The following is a 20775-nucleotide window of genomic DNA, read 5'->3' on the forward strand; positions in this document are numbered from 1 at the left end:
CTTGTTTGATTTGATTGTGAGTGGGGATTGTCAACGACAATTTCTCCTTGTCGAGTGGACGTATGAGTGGGATCTCCTTTGGATACTACCACTGTCCTTATTTGACTTCAAATGAGAAACTCGTGCTGACGATTCACTATTTGAAATATGTATGTCCTTGCAGGGTGTTCAACGCGCTGTGCAATCAGCAAGAGTTGAGGGGGGTTGTGGTGCAGCAGGGTGGTGCCAAGGCGCTCCTCCCCATGGCACTCACCACTGACCCACACGAGAACACAGAGATGGGTCGAAGGCATGCGGCCCAGGCATTGGCGCGAATCGGCATCACTATCGATCCGACTGTGGCCTTTCCTGGACAAAGGGTAATCATAATGAGTAATTAAAATATCAGTGGCTCACACTGTTGGGAGGGGCTTACTTATCACTGACTGTCGGTATATTTGGCAATATTTTCATGCCTCTGTTGAAATTGGCAGCCTTGTGCTTTCCGTTAATAATAATGTTGACATGAATATTATTGCAGGCAGGTACGTGATGCATATGAGTGGATTTGGTCGTTTGTGGGAGAGAGATTAGGGTTAAGTTTGATGAATGAAGAGCAGTTTAGTACATATATGTAGTGTGTGAGAATGGCATACATGACATTGGAATGGTGAGGAAGGGGTCTTCCGAGGACAGGTGGCCTGCTCTTGAAATGCCTTCACATGTGATGTGCTTACTCTCAACGCTCGGTTATTTGGACCTCAATCATCCGGTTTGTTGATGAATTATCCATGCTATTTTCTCCTTCCTGCGTAAAACATTTAAGAAAATATTCTGAAGTGAACTAGGATGAAACTTATTAATAGATCAATGTAGTTCGAGGAAGTAAATACCAATGCAAATTTATATATCTTATTGATGTGTGTGAAAAGGCACGTCTTTGGTTAATGTGACGAATTATCACGTTTGACTGCTCTCAAGAATAACAAATGGAAACTCACTATTTACTTTAACTATTGACCATTACATTTAAAGCCTTTGTTTTGTACAGCACATTATGCGCATATGCACATCAACTGCCGTTTCCATTTTAATTCATCAAGTTGGCAGAGAAGGGAGCATCGGAGCAATCCAGTTGATGTGTGCACTCAATGGAAGCTCACTTGGCCATTGTTGTGAGCGGGAGAAGTCCTATTTCAGTGCTTGTGGAGCGAGAGTTAAGCCAAATCAACTTTCTCCTTTGATCATTGAAACAGAGTTTTACTTTCAGCAGAGTGATAGTGCAGCAGGTGAAAGACAGCAAAATTGTTGTCTCCAGATTGGACAGCAATAGGGCAATAGTTTGACCAATGGATCAAGGAGTTATTGTGGTTGTGAAACAGCATTATTGAAGAATATTAGTACAGATTTTGGTGGGTAGAGATGAGAATTTACTCTAATTTTGCAACAAATTTGAAGTTTACTTACAAGGGTAGTGCCACAAAACAAATAACATGTCATTCTCACAACTAAAAGCATAAATTTATTGGTAATTTGAAATCGTTTGATTGGAGGTAATCCCACTGCAAATGCATTGTCGTAAATAACCAATTGTGAGTTAATAATCTTAAATTTAAATTAGTTACCCAGATAATCTTATAAGTGTGGGAAATGCTAGTATTTAGGAAAACTACTTGCTTAATACCATAAACAATAAACAATCATAAAGAATCTTGGACTAGTTGACATGACTCATGCAGAGAGAGAGAGGTATTTGCGGCTGGGGTAAAATTCCTCTTCATAAAAATTGGAGCTCATTGAGTGAAATGGGAGGTAATTTTATTTCAAGGAAGAAAATTAACAGTTATCACTCATATTGCATATATTTTTTATAGAACTTGAGATCTCTTCAGAAATAGAATTGAAGTGATTTTGGGTAGGTGATGTGCACAACGTAAATTTTATCCCACTTCCAATTTTCTTCTTATTAAGTCTGAAAAGTTTAAGGTTGATTTCATGAATTCTGTTGTGTGAAAACACCACAGTTAGGTGTCCTTAGTCACGTTGTGAAATATTTTGAGGAAGAGAATGGCAAATTAGTTAACTAGCTCTCATGGGATTAGCATGATGATGGCCAGGTTCTTAGACATCAATTAAACACTTACATTGCCATTTTTTTGACTATGCAACTTAAAAAATTAGAAATGTTGAAAAACTCCCAAAAATCTTACATTTTTAAGATGCTTCTGTCATCCAGATTTCTGGATTATTGATCTTCTACTGTTTATGGATGGGCCTTGCCTCATGTGCATTAACACGGAAAATCGTGATGAGATATCATACTTAACAGGGTGCGTTCTGAAAGTAATGCAATTGAGTTAACTGTGTCGCTCCTATTGGTCGGAGTGGGATCAAACTACTTGGAGTAGCTGAGATCAACGCTAAGCTTTACAACAAAACCAGTTTCAGTGCTCTCCAAGCTATGAAAGTGGCAGGACGCCAGTTATTGTAAACCTCTGCACAATGACTGTGTCACGAAAAAATGGAATCTACAATCAAGCCAAGTTTAAGTTTTGTGCTGACCGGAAAAAATCTGTAGAGGAAACAAAGAGAGTGATTGGTGAGGTTTATTTGGACTCTGGTGCTCTGTCCCACTCGCAAGTTTTGAGGTGGTTGAAAGAAAGCCTTAAAGAAGGGCCGGGAAGAGGTAAGTGCCCAAAATGGTCAATGGAATGAGCAAATCAAAATATAAATCATTGTCTTATTAGACTGCAAGGGAGTGGTATATCAGGAATATACCGTACAAGCGTGTGTAAGAGGCGCACACGTGTAAGAGGCGCACCCCTATTTTGAGCATCTGAGCTATGAAGAAAAAAAATTTGCGACATTTTTTTATACTATCGCGCGGTGTTGCAGACGTTCGCCTGGAATTTCGACAGTTATCGAACTTTTCTCTTTCAATATTGATTAGCGGTAATAGCGGCATAAGAGGGAGTAGAAAGAGTTCCGATCCTCTCTTTGCATACGCCATTGCTCTACAATGCTTGTCCTATTCACGAACAATTTTGTTCAAATGCTCTTGCAGGAGTATTGCAATAGAATTGCAGCCGTGGAAAATTTTAAGTCGTATAACTGTCGAAATTCCAGGCGTACTGTAATCGAATTTTCCTTTTTCAATATTAATTGAAAGAGGAAATTTTGATAACTGCGGCGGTAATAGCGGCATAAGAGGGAGTAGAAAGAGCTCCAATCCTCTCTTCGCATACGCCGTTACTCTACGATGCTTGTCCTACTCTCGAACAATTTTGTTTAAATGCTCTCGCAGGAGTATTGCAATAGAATTGCAGCCGCGGAAATTTTTAAGGCAATACACGACAGGCACATAGCATGAACCTTCCCATGAGCTTGGACAACAATCGGGGCAATCTCAGCACCGTAGGATAATAACCACGTCGTAGATTTAACGGAACCACACTCAGCCCTCCATCAGTTAATGCCTCTGCCGTTTTTTTCCTTTCCGAGACCCCACAGGAAAATAGGAAAACATCAAGTTACAGGGGAACAATGGAAACGTGTTACATCCCTACCCCGTCTCACCAACTGACCTTGATCGATCTCCCAGTTTCTGAAGGCCACATGCTAGGTGAGTCATCTACTGAGCCCGAAGATATCTCGGTAGCTTTCAATAATTGTATGATACGCACGAGGTTCTAAAAAAGAAAGAGATCTAACGCGACGCATATCTGACAGAATTTAAGTTTTTTAAGCTCTAATTGATTGACTCAAAGATTTATGGTTAAAACAAGGCTACTAATATTCAAAATAGTCCAAACAGGTCAATTTCGGAAGAAACAAGCTTAGCATAAGCGTATTCAAACAAGACGAGACGGACTGGAAACTTTAGGCAACGCAAACTGCGTACAGTGAGTCCTCGTTTTACGTCACTTACAGTTCCTGAAAAATGTGACGATAAACGAAATGACATTAATCGAAACATAATATCCCATAAGAAACAATGTAAAAAGTGAATATCTGCTTCTAGACCTCACAATTCCTATGCGAAAAAAATTTAGCGTATGATGACTGGTGCATTTTTTACGATGGGAATGCCAAGCTATGGCATAAATATGAGTTCCTGTCTTCATCGACGACAATAGTAGCACTGACGTAAATCCTTCTCGATTGTTGTATCTTCCCGCATTTGCTTTTCGGCTTCGCAAAGTTGGTTGCCCGGGCGAGAGTCGCCTGGGCATCATCATCGCTGAAACATCGTCGCAGTTACAGGAACCAAAATTATTGTGAACACGGCGAAAAAAGTGATGACAAAAACTCCGAGTTCTGCACGGAAAAATTCCTTGTAATCACTTTTTAGGTTCCTGAAAACCATTATGTCAATTAAAACCTTGCGCACCTACCTAAGAATTCATTTAGCAGAAAATTTGCTAAAACCGTAATCGCAATTAACACTAAACACATCGTTTTATACTTCGTTTAGACTGACTGTATTATCGCCCACAAAACGAACAACCTGCAACGCCCGCCGCTTCGCGTTTTTTTCTCACGTGAAATTTAAAAGCCTTGACGTTATCGCGAAGCGAAGGTGCGATAAACGAATGACGGTCTCAAAATTTTCGGGACGTTATCGCGAAATGACGTTAAATGGGGTGACGTAGAACGAGGACTCACTGTATATCACATTGCTGCGCCTTCGCCCCTTCGCTTTGAAGGCAACGACGTCACATGCGAGATCGGACGTGTTCTTCCCGTGCTCCTTCGCTCATAGCCTCGTAGCTTGAAATACGGAGGGGAGGGAGCGCGCTCCTTCCCCTCCTTATTTCGTTGCTTGCTTCGAAGACGGAGGGATCGCGCTCCTCCCCTGGACCTCTCCTTCCGCGCTCTTCACTTATAAGCATTTCTGATTTCTTCCATCCACAATTTAGTCCAACAATGAACACACTCGTTCGGATTTTTTAAAGCGCAGGTTTTGACACCAATATAATTTTCAGTTGCAATAATCCTCATATTAGCGTCTGAAGATGATTTTTGGAAAATCAGGTCCTCAGCGTAATGGAAATTACTCGGCAAGACAGATATTGACTATTAACTAGGTATGTCCTTCAAAAATACGCGTTTCTCTACTTTTGATAACCGATTACTATATGCAGTATAAATGCCGCGAGATGCCGAATCGTGGCAGTAAATTTAGCGCGCCCTCCGGAGCGAAAAACACTTCGCGGTCTTCCATGTCACCTCTGGGGTACCGACGTAACGGCGCGATGCTTACAAGAAAAGCAAACAGGAGCATTTTGAAAATACGTCACTAAGGGAGAAACTCCCCTGCCTGCCGCTTTATTTTGACCTAGGGTTTCAGATGACTGACTCACACTGGAAACCAAGGCCACTCAGTTCCCCTTAGACTTGCGACCGGTGAAGGGGAGGGGGGGGAAGATAAGAAGTTTGTGTAAGAGGCGCACCCTCATTTTCCGCTGCAATTTCTTGGAAAAAAGGTGCGCCTCTTACACGCGCTTATACGGTATCTCTCATGGAAAGATGCTGCCTATTACATGTTAGTGCTGGAAAGACTCTGAAAAAGGGTCATCAGGACAAGAAAAGACATCTCCGCTACCTGGCTACTCCATCGTGACAAAGGGCCTTGCTACAGCACTCTAGAAGTCCGCAATTTCCTGGCAAAACACAAGGTTCAAACGCTGCCCCCCCCCCCTGTAGCGCAGAAGTTGCCCTAGCAGACTTCTTTCTATTACCTCAGTTGAAGTCAGTCGTGAGATAAACCCATTTTTCGTCCTTAGGGGAGAGACAATGATGAGGACCTTGCAAAAGGCCCCAGAAGAAGCCTTCCTGGGCGTGTACCAGTCATGGCTGATTCACTAGAAAAAATACGTAGAACCCCAAGGAAAGTACTTCGAAGACTTTAAAGTGTTTGTGAAAATATGTTCAGTAAGTTTAATTTTAAAAAATAATTGCATTATTTTTGGAACGCACCCAATATGGTACTGTCATAACTATGAGGCTGGTCGTACACTAGAGGCGTATACAATCGGCTTTGCGCTCACGCATACTCAAGAGGCAACAGGATTAGCAGCTACAAGTATAGGGATTGTCCATTGCAAGCAAACTTGCGCTGCCAGTGGTCGTGTGCATTCGTTACAGACATACGTGAGGATGGCTGTTTGAAAAACAATGTTATCAGAAAACATGAATTTTGAGGAATTATAAATGCTGAACAGTACTTAAGACGTCAGATGCTAGCTGGTAAGAAAATATCTTGTTGGGTGAACTCAATTTATCAGAAGAGGAGGGCAAGTACAACCATTTGCATATGGATTTGTAATATGGACCGTCAATGTTTTTTGACGAATATCGGATGACACAAGCTGCACTTTATTTTGTATTTTGAAGAGAAAATTATGGATATATTAAGGAGGTCTCAGGCTAAGCGTCAAAATGACAGCCAAACAACCCAATCCAACCCAAACAGGGTGTATAGCGCAAGAGGGAGTACGGCTGGAGCTTTGGGCTGGTTGGCGCCTGCAGTGTGCGTGGATATATCTGACTCTGGGTTTTGGGATTTGCCGTGCGAAGGTGCTTGTTTATGCTTGCGTTGCGTGAGCACAAAGCCACCTGAAACACTTACTGTGTACAACCAGTCAAATGCTATTTATAATTGCTTACATATTGCCTAAAATTATTAGCTGCTTATTTATTGAGTAATAAAACTAATTTTCTCCATAGTCAGCAGAAGTTGTACGGCCTTTGCTAAATCTGCTACATGTGGACTACTCTGCTTTGGAGAATTTTGAGGCTCTGATGGCATTATGCAACCTTGCAGGAGTCAGTGAGACTGTGCGAATGAGGTGAGCTATTTTCTATTTGCAGTGTTGAGATTGAGATCAATTTTGATTGATAATGGAGAATAAAATATTCTGGAAAAATTGAAAACTTGTGAATATAATTGTGCATTGTAATCTGACAGTCATGGTATTTTGCCTTAATTGATATGTTCTGAATGATATTAATCAAGGCTTGACGGTTCCAGGATTTTTTTCGTATCCAGATCCATTTCGGATTCTTGATTTCAGGTTTCAGATATTCAGATATTTTCGTATCCAAATGCATTTTTTAATTGAGTGCAATAAACAAAGTAATTACTAATAAGTAAGTTTCTTTTGGGTACAAACAATAAAAGTAATGCTATTTTGATTGTTGTACACATTTAAATATACATATTTATTCTTAACAAATCCTTTTTTTTTAAGCTTTCAAGATATTTTTTAAAAACACTAATATGTATTCATATATGTATGTATACAAGGCGAAGGCGAAAGATCCCCAAATCCTCAGAGAAATAAAAAACAATTATTTAAAACTATTGTCTAGTTTTGACGCATAATAACTGCATCTGCTTAAAGTTGAATTTCAAGTGCCAAAATGATATAAAATTTATTTCCAGGCATGTCATTTTTCAAAAATTTTCCCCAACCCCCCCTCCCCCCCATATTCCTGTTCAAAGCTTATTCCTAGTTACGCCACTGGCACACACGATATGTAGAGGCTGTGATATTGAATCCTTTGGGTTTGGATATACATAGTACATAGTGAATTTATTGGGACCAGAGAAACCATGACTTTGCTGTTGGGGTGATGTGTGGATTGCGTTGTTGTAGGGGCATCCAAGCGTTCCGTGTGCGTTAGGATGCAAGTGAAGTAAATTTCTCCATCTTGCTTTATTCACCTTAAAAACCACCTTTCCTATGGCGATGATAAACAATTTTTTATTATTCATCATCAAATAACGAGGCTATCACCATGTCATTTTCACTCTGCGTATTTCTAATTGAAATTTCTGTATTTTCATCTGCATGAAGCCTCATTGCTTTCTTCAGCTACGGTCTGAAATTAAAGAAACGCCAGAATTGCTGACTGTGTATTACAATTTTGAAAGTAATCCATTTTTTTCCTGAGTTTCTCGTTGATATTATCCTTAGAGACACCAAAATTCTATACGATTTGGTGTGGCATTGGAAGTATGTGACGAACAGCTGAGGTCATTTGCGCCATGAAAAAAGGGTATTGAAGGGTGGGTGGAGAAAAACCTGTTGTTGGCGTTAGTGTTCTTAACGAAAGGTGCCAAGAGGGCTATGCCCTCATGTCCCATTCGATGGACAGAGTGTTGCGCTTGGAATGTCCTCCATTTAACATTCAAGCAATCTCTGAAAATTCTCCACCACCACAAAGCCCTTAAGGTGGGAAGCCAACACTCTAGCCACCACACGAACAGGATCCCCCTTCGGCACAATAATGTCTGTACTATCGTTTTCAGTAGTATGTGAAAACTTGGAAAGTTGGCACACAAAACAATCTGCATCGTTTGCCCTCAGGGCACCAAAAGCCGTCGAGGGCGGTCACGGACGTGACTGAGCAACCTCAGTTTGGCCTTTGGAGTGATTCTTTTTGTGCTCAATGGCGAGGGTTTTCCTATCCTTTAATTCATTTATGGCCTCACCGTTTGTATTCCACAAATACTTGTATCCGTAGCGAAGCAGGCACAGTAGGTCTATTCTGGGCTCAAGATCTGGGAGGCTTCGCGTCCAAAGTATTTTCACAACAAATTAAACTTAGGAGTGGTAATGCCTGAAAAAACAAAAAGTCCAAAACGCATAATTGAGAATCGAAGAAAGCATTTCTACTGTAATAAGCACTTCTAGTGGAATTCGCCCACCAAATACCGGGGTTCACTGAACCGTGAAAACCCTTAAACCGTGAATAAGCCGTGAATTTCGCCATGAAACCTTAAAAATATCTCAATCTTGACAGTAATACTACGATTGACTGATCAAATTCGATATGCTAATCATGTTTCATGCTCAGTCACGTGCAGACTCTAAGTCTCCGCATTTCTCTACACACGAATATTCGAAGTGTAGTAATTGGTCCGTACTAAATGACGATGCATTGACCGATATTTTCCATTTTAATGGTGGAAGTCTGTTATTTTGTCTATGCGTTTCAATTTCAGTGATAGCTTCGGATGGACTTGTATTCGAAAAAGGACAAATGAAATAATTTGCATTTCTAATGGACCCAGAATGAACCATTTACGAAAATTATCTGATTTGTAACTCGAAGTTCGGTTCCCATACTAAATGAGGGCACATGCCATATGCTTCAAAATATGAGTTTGACATTGGAATTTTACTTAAGGAAACATTTCTGTGGCAAATAGGCTTTCAATTAATGGCAATACTTCTCAAGACTGAGACCTCATTTGAGTTAAGTGAATAACTCGCTTTTGCTTGCTGGGGGACTCTGCCCCGTCCGACAGTTTATTGTGTGGTCCAAACTGAAAGGGTTTAAAACTGATCAATGTGTTACCCAAGAAATTGAAGATTAGCAATAGTTTTACTGTATTTAAGTACACAATTAAGGAATTTTTACTTCTTAAAATGCACTATAATGTTGCTGACTTCTTTAATGACAAAATTTAACTATGTTAACCCTTTACCATAGTGAGGTGCAATTCTTATTACACTATCAGTGACATCGGTCAAATCAAATCAAATATGTATTCATAAAATGTTGCTACGTCATTTTTTTTGCTTAGTTGAATATTTCTTTAACTGCTTAACTATTCTAAAACTCATTATAAAACGCATCCCCATTACCGGCCAAGTATTCGGTAAAAATTGTTATTTGAAACAGGATCAAAAAACTGTTGTCAAAAACACTTGAGTTATTACAAGCATATTTAAGCATGAATATTTTGCCATATTTAAAAATAAGGCCATAAATTTTAAGGTGGAGAAACAATGAAATTTATCCCGCTTATTCCTTTTCTTGATTCATTCTTAAGGCGATCAAAATTACATTATTTCATGATAGTGCACACTCAGGCTTTTTGCATTGAAAAAATAAGAAAGAGGTTTCACGTTTTTTTTATGGTGGGAACTATCAACATATTTTCCGTTTCTCGAACCTTTCAACTTCTTCAGCCTCTTCCAACGCTATATGGAGATTTTATGCAATAATTAACCTGGATCCGCCCAATGTAACAAAAATGTCACACCCTGTATCGCTCCACTGTAATGGCTCTTGCATCTCTTGGGCACGGTATATTGTTGTGTTTTATACCTTATAAGAAAGAGGAAGCTAAGTGCTTCAATTAAAGGTAAGAATTGTCAAGTGAGAGTGAAGACCTATCCTCTTAGTACCCCTGGTACTTATGCGCCTTCCCTAGACACTAAAAATGGACGTTCCCTTTGTGTAAATATTTAATTTTTTCATTAACTATATGCACTGCAGCGACAATTTTTGGTATGCATCAACATAATGATACAATATTATTAATAATAAATTAATATGTTTGGTATTGCATTCCATTTCTGTAATATACTCTGATAAATGTTACTGTGACATAAATGTCACATTGGGCCGATCCCTATGCAAATCTTCAAAGTTTCAAATTTTATGCTCTAGTTAGAATTTATTGCATTTTCAACGTTTTTTCCTTCGTACTCCCGCCAAAATATTTATTATTTATCAATTAATCGATAAATTTGCATTTATTAACTTTTATTCTGGTAATTACTTTTGAATTAAAATTTTTAATATTAGGGATATCGATAGCTCAGAGATATTACACTGTGTGAAGCCAAATAGCTTCCGGAAAACGAAGACTTTGACGAAGTATAATCAATACACCTTGAGCCATCAGAAGCAGCATTCGTCACTGATGAGGACATTGCAGATGACCAGGCTAGTGGACTTGTGGAGAATTTAACGGGAAGACAACTTCGGCCAAGAGTCCTACCTGTCCCTGCAGTTGACAAAGGAAACATCTATTATTCTGAAAAATACTGCCATTGATAACCTCCGTGTTCTTCGGCTGGATGTGTAGCTACAGCACATTTTGTCTAAAGTGTCTACGCCGCCTTTAATTGCGCTGCAAAATGGGATTATCTCCGGTTTCCCTTACTCTATATATCATCACTCACTCAGTAGTGCATTAATGAGACTAAGCAAACAGCCTTGGGGACATTGGATATTACAGTCATGTTGGCTGAGAATCTGTAAAGTGAAGAGCTCATTATGTGCCCTGTGGATGGCGCAAAATCATTAGGTAATTCCCTTTTATTTTATTTTTTATATATGTACCAACATATGTCAGACCTTTTATATAATTTTTCAACCAGTTTAATAGATGTGAAACAATGGAGAACTTGCACATTTTTTGAAAAAAATAGAGGAGGTAGAGGACGTTGAATCTTGCACAACGCAAAAAACCAGAGGGCTAGGTAGCGCTTCCTTCCCGAGATAAAAATTCTCAAAGTTGTCGAAAATCCAACGGCGCGAAAAACGGCGTTCGAAAGGGGGCGTGGTTGTTTCCAAGGGTCTGACGTCACATATGCCGTTCCGAGGACTCCGAGGTAGTACTGCAGCGGGGGCCGCCGTTCCGGCCGCTTCCTCCGGGACTCTGGGCGGCACTAACGGGGAAAAGGTGCACGGGCGGAGTTTTGGGGAGGGCAGGGGATCCTTATATGGTAATTAAATGTAACTTAAATGGCAACTTGTCAGAAAAATTGCGTAGCATTTATGTCAATAAAATAGCTGCAGGATTGTTAAATTTAGAAAATAAGATAATTAAGAAGTGTGATTAGGTATTGTAATTTAATGAGTCAGTGAGAGCTTGTCTATTATTATAGCAATACTTGTAAATAAAGGCATTAAAAACATTCTACAAACCTCTGAAATCAGTATTTTACCATAAGTTTAGAAGTACCTCATATTTTCTCAGGTAACTCATATTTTCATATTCACATTGCTTACATTTTGCCATCCAGAATCCAACCATTCCACTTATGGAATATAGATATAGGTTGTTAACATAGACAGTTGACTTCTGGTGAAATTTAAATTGACTAAGGTTTTAAAAGAAATTGTAAAGTATAATCCATTAAAACATTTTATTGAAATCTAAGGGCTTTCATTAACAGTGGGAATATATTTTTTCTCCAGAATTCCCTGGCCCTGTCAACCAGTGTCTTCGCTAAATTTGTATCATAATTGACAATTTTAATTTCAATTTTGGAATTGACTTCGTACTTAGGGTCAGCAACGCACAATATTCCTTTTTCCTTCCCATAAAACAACATTTGGAGTTGCAGTTGTGCATGACATCCTCTGCCCACTTTCCCACATTTGCTAATATAATTCTTGCATGTTTCAGATGTGGGACACTTCACCTTTACCACATATTCAGAACTAATAAGGCGATGCCACAAATTCAGGGAGTTCAGCCTTCAATAAAAGTCCTGTATTTTCAAAACTAACACCCAACTCTCGTCTTAATGACTTAATTACATCACCTTCTAGGTCTTTCCCCCTCTTCATTGGCCCTGTGATTTTAAAGGGTCGAGCACCCAACAGCAGCTCTGCCAGGGCACTACCACCATCCATCTTACAGTTAGCCTCTGTATAAATCATTGAGGCACCCACTCGTGCATACCTCAACTTATAACACAGGTGACATGATGCCTGCCCAACAGTCAATGATGATGCTTGTAAACAAAGGGGCAGGGTCATTTTTGACTTAGGAAATTGAATGAAGTCCTCATAGAGCTCCTTGTGTAGGCTTTCGCGGAGTGGTGAGGATTCAGCAGACAGGTTTTCGGAGTCACTACCGCGTAGATTCATCTCTGCAGACGACAGTTTCGCCGCCATTGCAGCAGGCTTCTCGCACCGGCCTCCGACGGGGTGTATAAGATCTGTATGTACGGATCTCCACTTCATTGACCTGAAGAAGCCTGCTGTAATGCCGGTGAAACTGTCGTCTGCAGAGATGAATCTACGCGGTAGTAACTCCGAAAACCTGTCTGCCGAATCCTCATAGAGCTTATTGGTCAAATTTTGAGTTTTAAATAAAATGCCCAAATGAAATAAGTCCAACTGCTCAAGGGAGTGAGAGGGAGAGTTGTAAGCCAACAGGACACATTAATCGTTATTTTCCTTGCAGTCCATCTATACCCGGTCCTTGAAATCACCAATTCCAAGACTTGGGTACACAGGCTTCAAATTTCATAGATCAGTGGCCTTAAGGAGTTGATTTCTCACACCAGACAAAGGTGGTTTGCGCCAATAGCACTCAACTTCAGTTGGGGAAGGCTCTAAGCTCTTGTTGTGGAGCCACACTAGGAAAGCCAAGGCATGCTTGCATCCCCCTTAAACATGAAGTGGTAAACATTGCATCATTAGTCATCTTACAGAAAAATAATTTACATTTTATTTTTACAAATTATTATTTTACATATTACCATCGATTTTACGTGAATATTTTGTCTATAAAATACGTCGGTATACGTCTAAACTTTGATGAAATTACAATAAATTTAAGAGTTACTTGAAACCATTACAAATAAACATCATAACATAGAGGTACTTATAAAGCCATTAACTGTGATCTCAGCTACTAATAAAGATATGCATGAATTAGTTAATAACTAGTATTAATAAATCATTACGCCGAAGCATTATAATTACCTGACGACGCTGTGCAATCGTGACAGTCAAGGCTCAAAATCGTCTTCGACGCTTCGTCGAACACCATGGTGGCATTATAATTTTTGGCCGTAACTTTACGTTCCAGAAAAACACTTCACTCGGTATAAATTATTAGATCTTTGTAATCGCACACGTCAAATCGCCCTCTCATGTATTCTTATCTCATAGATCTGAAATAGAGATTCATAATGTAAACATTGCGAAAAGGTCACATGTATTATCACAACTTTGCTAATAATGACGACCTACTGCAACAGAATTCACATGAAAACAATTTATATATTCATTTATTTTGTAAATAACATAAAATACTTACCGCAAAGCCTTTACATTTCGTATTTCAGCTGATGTTTACTTGTCACAGCTCATTAAGTACTCCATCATTTTGGGAGAATCGACTTCGGGCAGATTTTCGGACTCTACACGAATATATCCAGCTTTCATGCCGATAATTCTCTGAAGTGTGAAATAAAAACAGCTAGCGTACTTCTTTAAACTTATACTACAGCGCAGGAGATGTATATACCAAGGTAAATCCACTTTCCAGCGTCTCGAACTGATAAACACTTTGTTATGCCTGGTTACCATGCCACGGAACGGCATATATGACGTCACGCGTCATGAATGCCGTAAAACGATATCAATATTTTCAGGGCGCTATTGTTCAATTAATATGCGTCACTCAGGTTAAAGAGAAGTATACATATTAAAGATTTTTGATTTTCTATACGATGCATGAGTTAAATTGCCTATACAAAATCCTTGCAAGTTCTCCATTATCCACTGTCATATTCCTGTGAGACCACATTATTGGCTCAGAGAGAACTGACTGGGATGGTTTTCATTGTTTTGGTCTTTTTCTGTCAAACCTATCCCATCTGTGTATTTTCCAGCATCCAAATATGCATCAAACAGATATATGTTTTGGGCATCAGTCAAATGCATCATTTTAAACCATACTTGGAGGTCCTGCTAGGAATGTACATTTTGAAACGGCATTGGCACCTGAAGGCAATTAGCGTTTCATCAATGCAAGTTTCTATTCCCTACAAGTAGCGGCGTTGGGAGCCTTTCTTTTTCCTAGAGAGCCAAATAACGCAGAAATTGGAGCTCCTGGGTCATTAGATCCACACAGTCATCGAAATGGAGAATCATAAGAAGCAAAGGAAAGTTCAACAGATTCAGGCTTCAATTGGTGGAAGTTACGCATATTCAAATAAATAAAAGATCGTATCCATCCATCTTGGAAAAGTGCTACGAACTTTTATTTATTTAAATAAGTTAAGGAAACCACTATCCTGACATTACTGATTGAAAAATTTTCATGATAGTGCCATCTGTGTCAAACATTCTGTAAATGTCTTCATCATTAGATTCGATAATTGCAAAATGTTGGAATGTATGCAATTCTATCTGTTTGTTTGGATGTTTCCAATATAAATAAAAAGGTTCGATACGTGTGTATCGGGCAGTCTGGGCATTGTTGTCTGACTGGAATGCACGGCTTTCTTATTTCGCTGAACCTTTGTACCTCCTAAATAACAGGTTATGGGCACCCAGTCATTAAGCTTCAATTAGAATCATAATCATCATTTTTCGAGATACATTTAACAATGACGTTCCGCAATAGTTAACATTGAAATTCTGTCGGAAAAAAAATTTACGCTGAAGAATGGCGGCGGAATATGAAGACGACAGATTCAAAGTTCCCTTGTTCGACGGGAAAGAATACGACGACTGGAAATTTCGTATGGAAACGTTATTGGATGAATTGGATCTTTTGACACTCACCGAGGAAGAACCAGTTTATCCAGGACCGATCCTAAATGAATCAGCGTTGGAACGTACAGCTCGAGAAGAAGCGAACGTTAAATTACGGAATCGAGACAAAAGGTGCAAAGGACTAATAATTCGGAAGCTTGCGAACAGTCATTTAGAGTACGCAAAAGGAAATATATCAGCATACAGCGTATGGAAGGAGCTGAAAGACACTTTTGAAAGGAAAGGTTTAGCAACTCAGTTACAAATTAGAAGACAGCTTTTATCTCCGGCTTGTCAACATAACCCGAAGAAAGAAAATCTAGAAAATCATTTTCTTCATTTCGATTGACTGATTCGTCAACTGAAGTCAACGGGCGCCAATGTGAGTGAGCCGGATATAATTTGTCATTTGTTGCTTACCTTGCCGCAAGAATATAACGTGGTCGTCACAGCCATAGAGACTATGTCTACTGATAGACTAACATTAGCTTTTGTGAAGAACAGATTACTTGATGAGGAATCCAAGCGATCATTTTTGGCTAACGGAGAGCAGGACATGAATTCTGAGGTTCCATCTACGACGGCATTCGCTACACAGTCCAAACGAGTAAAGAACAACTATCGGAATACACGGAATAATGACGTAGCGGAGGTAAAGAATGAAAATAAATTTCATATTCGCTGTCACAACTGTGGTAAACCAGGTCATTTAAGGGCTGAATGCTGGAAGGGTAAAAATAAAAGTGGGCACGCTCATGCAGCCAACGACGATGAAGAATCTTCAGCAGACGACTATGGAGTCAGCTTTGCAGCACATGCGGAGATAGAAGACAAGAAGATGACAATGGAGGAGGAATCAACTGCTATGGGAACAAGCTCACAGTCTGAAGGTGAAATAAGTTTTACTTTAGACCTGCAGCTACTGAGCATTTAGTTGGGGAATTAACTCCTCTCAGCAATGTTACTCCATTGAAGATACCCATCAACATTAAAGTTGCTAAAACTGGACAGCTGATGACTGCCAAAGAAAAAGGGGATGTTGATGGTGTTATTTTTAATAACGGAAAATGGGTTAAGTTACACATTGCAAACGTGTTAAGGGTACCTGATCTTGAGATGAATCTCCTATCAGTTCAAAAATTGGATTCTCATGGTTATGGTGTGCTGTTTGCAGATGGAATAGGAAAAATTTTGAAAGGTGGTCGAACAGTAGCAGTTGCCAGGCACTGTGGAAAATTATACAAAATTATTTTTCAGAGAGCACACACAGCTTGCCTTTCAATGGAAGCAGAACATTTATGGCACCAAAGACTAGGACACATTTCCAAAGATGGTTTAAAGAAATTAACCACACTGGTGGATGGAATTAAAGAAGATAAGTTCAAGAGTATATGCGAGCATTGCGTGACTGGAAAACAAACAAAACTACCACACCAGCACGAAAGACTCGGAGCAAAACGTCCATTGGAACTTGTGCATAGTGATCTGGTTGGACCAGTCTCTCCAATGTCATATGATGGGATGAAGTATATAATGACATTTGTGGATGATTATACCCATTTTACTGCTGTTTATTTCTTGAAAACAAAGTCACAAGCCTTTCATTATCTGAAGATTTATGAGAAAATGGCAACATCTCATTTTAGTACAAAGTTAAGTCGTTTCAGGTGTGATAATGGCAGGTAGTATGTTACCAATGAAATTAAAGTGTACTTTGAAGAACGAGGTATACAATTTGAGTCCACAATACCATACACGCCACAGCAAAATGGGGTGGCAGAACGAATGAATCGTACAATACTTGAAAAAGCAAGATGTTTGATACACAGCTCTGGTTTATCAAAAGCTTTGTGGACGGAAGCAGTACTTACTGCTGTATATTTAATCAACAGGACTCCCACAAAAGCTCTGGAAAAGGAAGTTCCAGCTTACCTCTGGTATGGAAAACAACCAGATCTAAATAAATTAAAAAATTTTGGATGTACAGCCTACCTGCATACTCCTAAACAATTAATGAGGAGTAAGCTTGAATCCAGATGTAAGAAGTACATTTTTGTAGGGTACTGCACTAATGGGTACAGGCTTTGGGATCCAGAACTAAAAAAGATAGTCAGAGGAAGAGATGTAATTTTTGATTAAAAGGAGTTCCAAGCTAAGAGGGAATTAGGATACTGGAAAGAAAATCAAGGAAATCAAGGTGAAAATGATGAGTACTACCCCGCAGAGAGAGTTCAAAATTCAGGTGGAGAGCAGAATTCAGGTGGAGACAAGAATTTAGGTGGAGAATGGGAAGTAGATGATCAAGTCAGAAGGTCAGTCAGAGAAAGGAAAAGACCTGCTTATCTGGAAGATTATGATACAGGATATGGAACAGTTTGTGCTATGAGTGCTGAAGCATTTCTTGATGATGTACCTGAGAATTTCTCAAGTATCAAAGGGAGAGAGGATCAAGACAAGTGGTACAATGCAGTTAATGAAGAAATGAAGGCTCTTAATGAAAATGAAACTTGGTATTTAACTCCACTACCCCCTGGAAGGAGAGCAATTGATTGCAAGTGGTTTTTCAAAGTAAAGCGGAATGAAAATGGGGATGTTGATCGATACAAGGCTCGTCTTGTCGCGAAAGGATGTGCTCAGCGCACGGGGTATGATTATGAAGAAACTTATTCAAAGGCAGACATATTAACTAAAGGACTAGTTGTTGAATCTTTTCTCAATCATCGCACTGGTTTGGGTGTGAAGCAAATAGTTTGAACTAGACCTCGTTTAAATTGTTTATATTTATTTTTGTTCTTTTTCTTATTCTTCAGAAAGAAAGATATTTATGTTTTTGTATATACATTTAAAAGAATTTATGTAATGTGTGTTTCCACGTTTGAATGCTTGTTTTTTTCGTTTTTTGGACATTGCTAGAATTGAGGTGGAGTGTTGGAATGTATGCAATTCTATCCGTTAGTTTTGACGTTTCCAATATAAATAAAAAGGTTCGATACGTGTGTATCGGGCAGTCTGGGTATTGTTGTCTGACTGGAATGCACGGCTTTCTTATTTCTCTGAACCTTTGTACCTCTTAAATAACACAAAATAAGCCAAAACACCAAGACAGGCTTTCAATTCCATCAAATTAACGTTTTGTAGCTCCAGCCTACTATCCCTTTTGTATTTCTCTCGTGTTGCTTGAAGCTTTGTATTTGTCCAGTGTAAAATCAATTGCAACATACGCTCATCAAAAATGTGGGACTAATAATCAAGAGGCTCAATATCATTGCCTAGGATGTAATGTAATCCTTCAAAACAAGTTTCTGAGTAACGGTGTTATGGAAGGGTGTACGAATTTTCCTCTTTGGCTCATTTGATGGCGACATATAGCGATTTCACCCGTAAAAAATTGTCCTTGCCTGGGGAGAACTTTTACTACGTCACCTCTGCCATCATCTGTGCTCCCTCCTTCACTATCAGTTTGTCGCAGCTCCAGCAACATCCTCAGTTGAGAGGGAGATCCGGGATCGGGTAATCATGGTGTGGAGTAAAGAAACACCTGGATGGGAATTTTAAAACACCTGAGGGGTGCGTCTATTGGCTTCAGAGGTAGAAAGTTACAGGGGGGCTGCGGGCCAGGGAGTGGGAGGTCCGCGGGGCTGGGTCTGGATCTGTCCGGAATTGCCTCTCTGGGGATCTCCGGGGATCCATTACAGCTGTGGCGGGGGGTTCCGGCATTGGCAGCAGGTCCAAGAGCCTCAAGCGGTATGGCGGTCAGTGGCCACCTGCTCCGTCTGCTTCTGCAGGCGATGAACTCAGGCGGGCGGCTCCCAGATGCGGCGGTGCCCTGGGACGACGTGCGCGTAATGGAGGGTGCGAGAGCAAATCCATTCGTCATGAGACCTCTGCCGCTGCTGCCTGCTGGGTGAGGGGACAACTTGTCAACGCCAAGAGGGGTAGAATGTCCGAAGAGAAACTCGCCCGTACCCTAAGGCCACCTCCTCCGCAACTGCCTCCAATGGTCCTGGGCACCGGGCTTATACCAGATCCTGGCCGCCCTCTGGCCAATAAGGGCGCTCCGCTTGGCCACGTGGTGTGAGGGGAAGTTCAGCGCCGGGGTGGGGAAGGCCAGGTGGTGTGAGGGGAAGCTGGGCGCCTGGGTGGGGAAAGTCACGCTGTGGCACATGTTTCGAAGTGGGTTTTGCCCATGATACGTTGAAGCGCAACAAGTTGCATTTGTCAGCATGAGTCAACAGAATTTTGCATTACTTCATTAACAAAATCATGGTTGGAATAAATTTATTATTATTATTATTCTTAACTATGCACCTGAGGGTTTTCAAAAAAATAGTCAAAAATACCTAACAGACAAATGTAGATGTAACGGCACATGCATTTCGACGTTTTGCTCTCAGTGTTCCCCAAGCCTTTTTTATTTCTTCTTGCAGTAAACTTCGATGCGTAGATATTCTGTCCCCAAATACTTAGAAGGAGACCGAATGATAGGCTCAAATGAACGTTGCACTCCAGATGTGGATGAGCGGAATTTCCATTGGTTCAATTGGTTCCAAATTACAAAATACAATTTTTGTGCACTGCATGCTTGGGGTATGAGAAATTTACAAACAAATCTTTAATTATACTCAAAATTGATAGAAAACTACGAGTTATTATTAACAACGTTTTGAATTACATATTTCCATCAGCATTATGTTTCTTAATTTTTCCAATTTAGTCATGTGAGGTCTCACAAAGCGCTAATTGAAATCAGTTGAAAATTGACAGAAATGCATAATTTGTCCTTATTGCACAAAAGTATGGAGCTAACGAGAATTAAAGGTATGTATTTTGAAAATATTCGTAATTTAAGAGATGTGCAGTGGTGTCTCTCAGAGCGCACGTCACCGGTTAAGGGTTAAAGTGTGTGTTTTGTGGTTGTAATGTGTACATTTTAATTGTGATTTTTTGACCTGTCCTATATCATGTATTTGATCGCTAGACCAATAAAAAATTATTATTAAATTTTTAAAATGATTATCATCAATTTATTTTCCTTAAATAGCCTGAAATGAGTATGTATGTGTTGTTGTGCTGATGTGGTGATACCTCATTGGTACAAGGTGGATAAGTCTCTAAAATTGTTCTAAGTTTTCTCCAAGAGTTCAAATTTCTCAGTCCATTGATCTATTAAGGCATTTCAATTGAGCACATTAGATGTTAATTTTTTTATTTTCATATTTAATGAAAGTTGTAACTTAATTATTTTATATTTCAATATGCATATGGTAAAATTATTCTGCAGGTAGAGTTACATTTTCCGATATGATTCTGTAAACATTTCAGTAATGTGTGGAAAACATTTCAGCACTTTCATTTTTTACTTTGTGCAATCATGAACCTCTCATCTGTGGTGCTCACTTGAAATCAACCAATCGATGTGATCAGTGTGGTGAGCTGAGAGAGTGTGCAAATGTGTTTGCATTTGCACCTGCTTGTGTTTATCCT

At 39.6% G+C, this 20775-nt stretch overlaps 1 protein-coding gene and 1 long non-coding RNA gene across 2 annotated transcripts in view; one reads left to right on the forward strand and one right to left on the reverse strand.

Moving 5' to 3' along the window:
• The window catches only part of LOC124163447 (protein unc-45 homolog B), a 233099-nt gene that overhangs the window by 176261 nt on the left and 36063 nt on the right, over window positions 1-20775 (forward strand). The window contains exons 16-17 of the mRNA XM_046540368.1: window positions 164-359; window positions 6709-6830. Of these exons, the coding sequence (XP_046396324.1) occupies window positions 164-359; window positions 6709-6830 (318 nt within the window). The remainder of the gene's footprint in view (window positions 1-163; window positions 360-6708; window positions 6831-20775) is intronic.
• LOC124163448 lies at window positions 12795-15052 on the reverse strand. Its single transcript, XR_006865771.1, has 3 exons — window positions 13847-15052; window positions 13510-13700; window positions 12795-13190 (listed from the first exon to the last, which is right to left on the reverse strand). It is a non-coding gene; the product is annotated as an uncharacterized LOC124163448 (long non-coding RNA).

This window comes from Ischnura elegans, chromosome 8 (genome assembly GCF_921293095.1).
Source record: "Ischnura elegans chromosome 8, ioIscEleg1.1, whole genome shotgun sequence".
In the NCBI taxonomy this organism is placed as follows: Eukaryota; Metazoa; Arthropoda; class Insecta; order Odonata; family Coenagrionidae; genus Ischnura; species Ischnura elegans.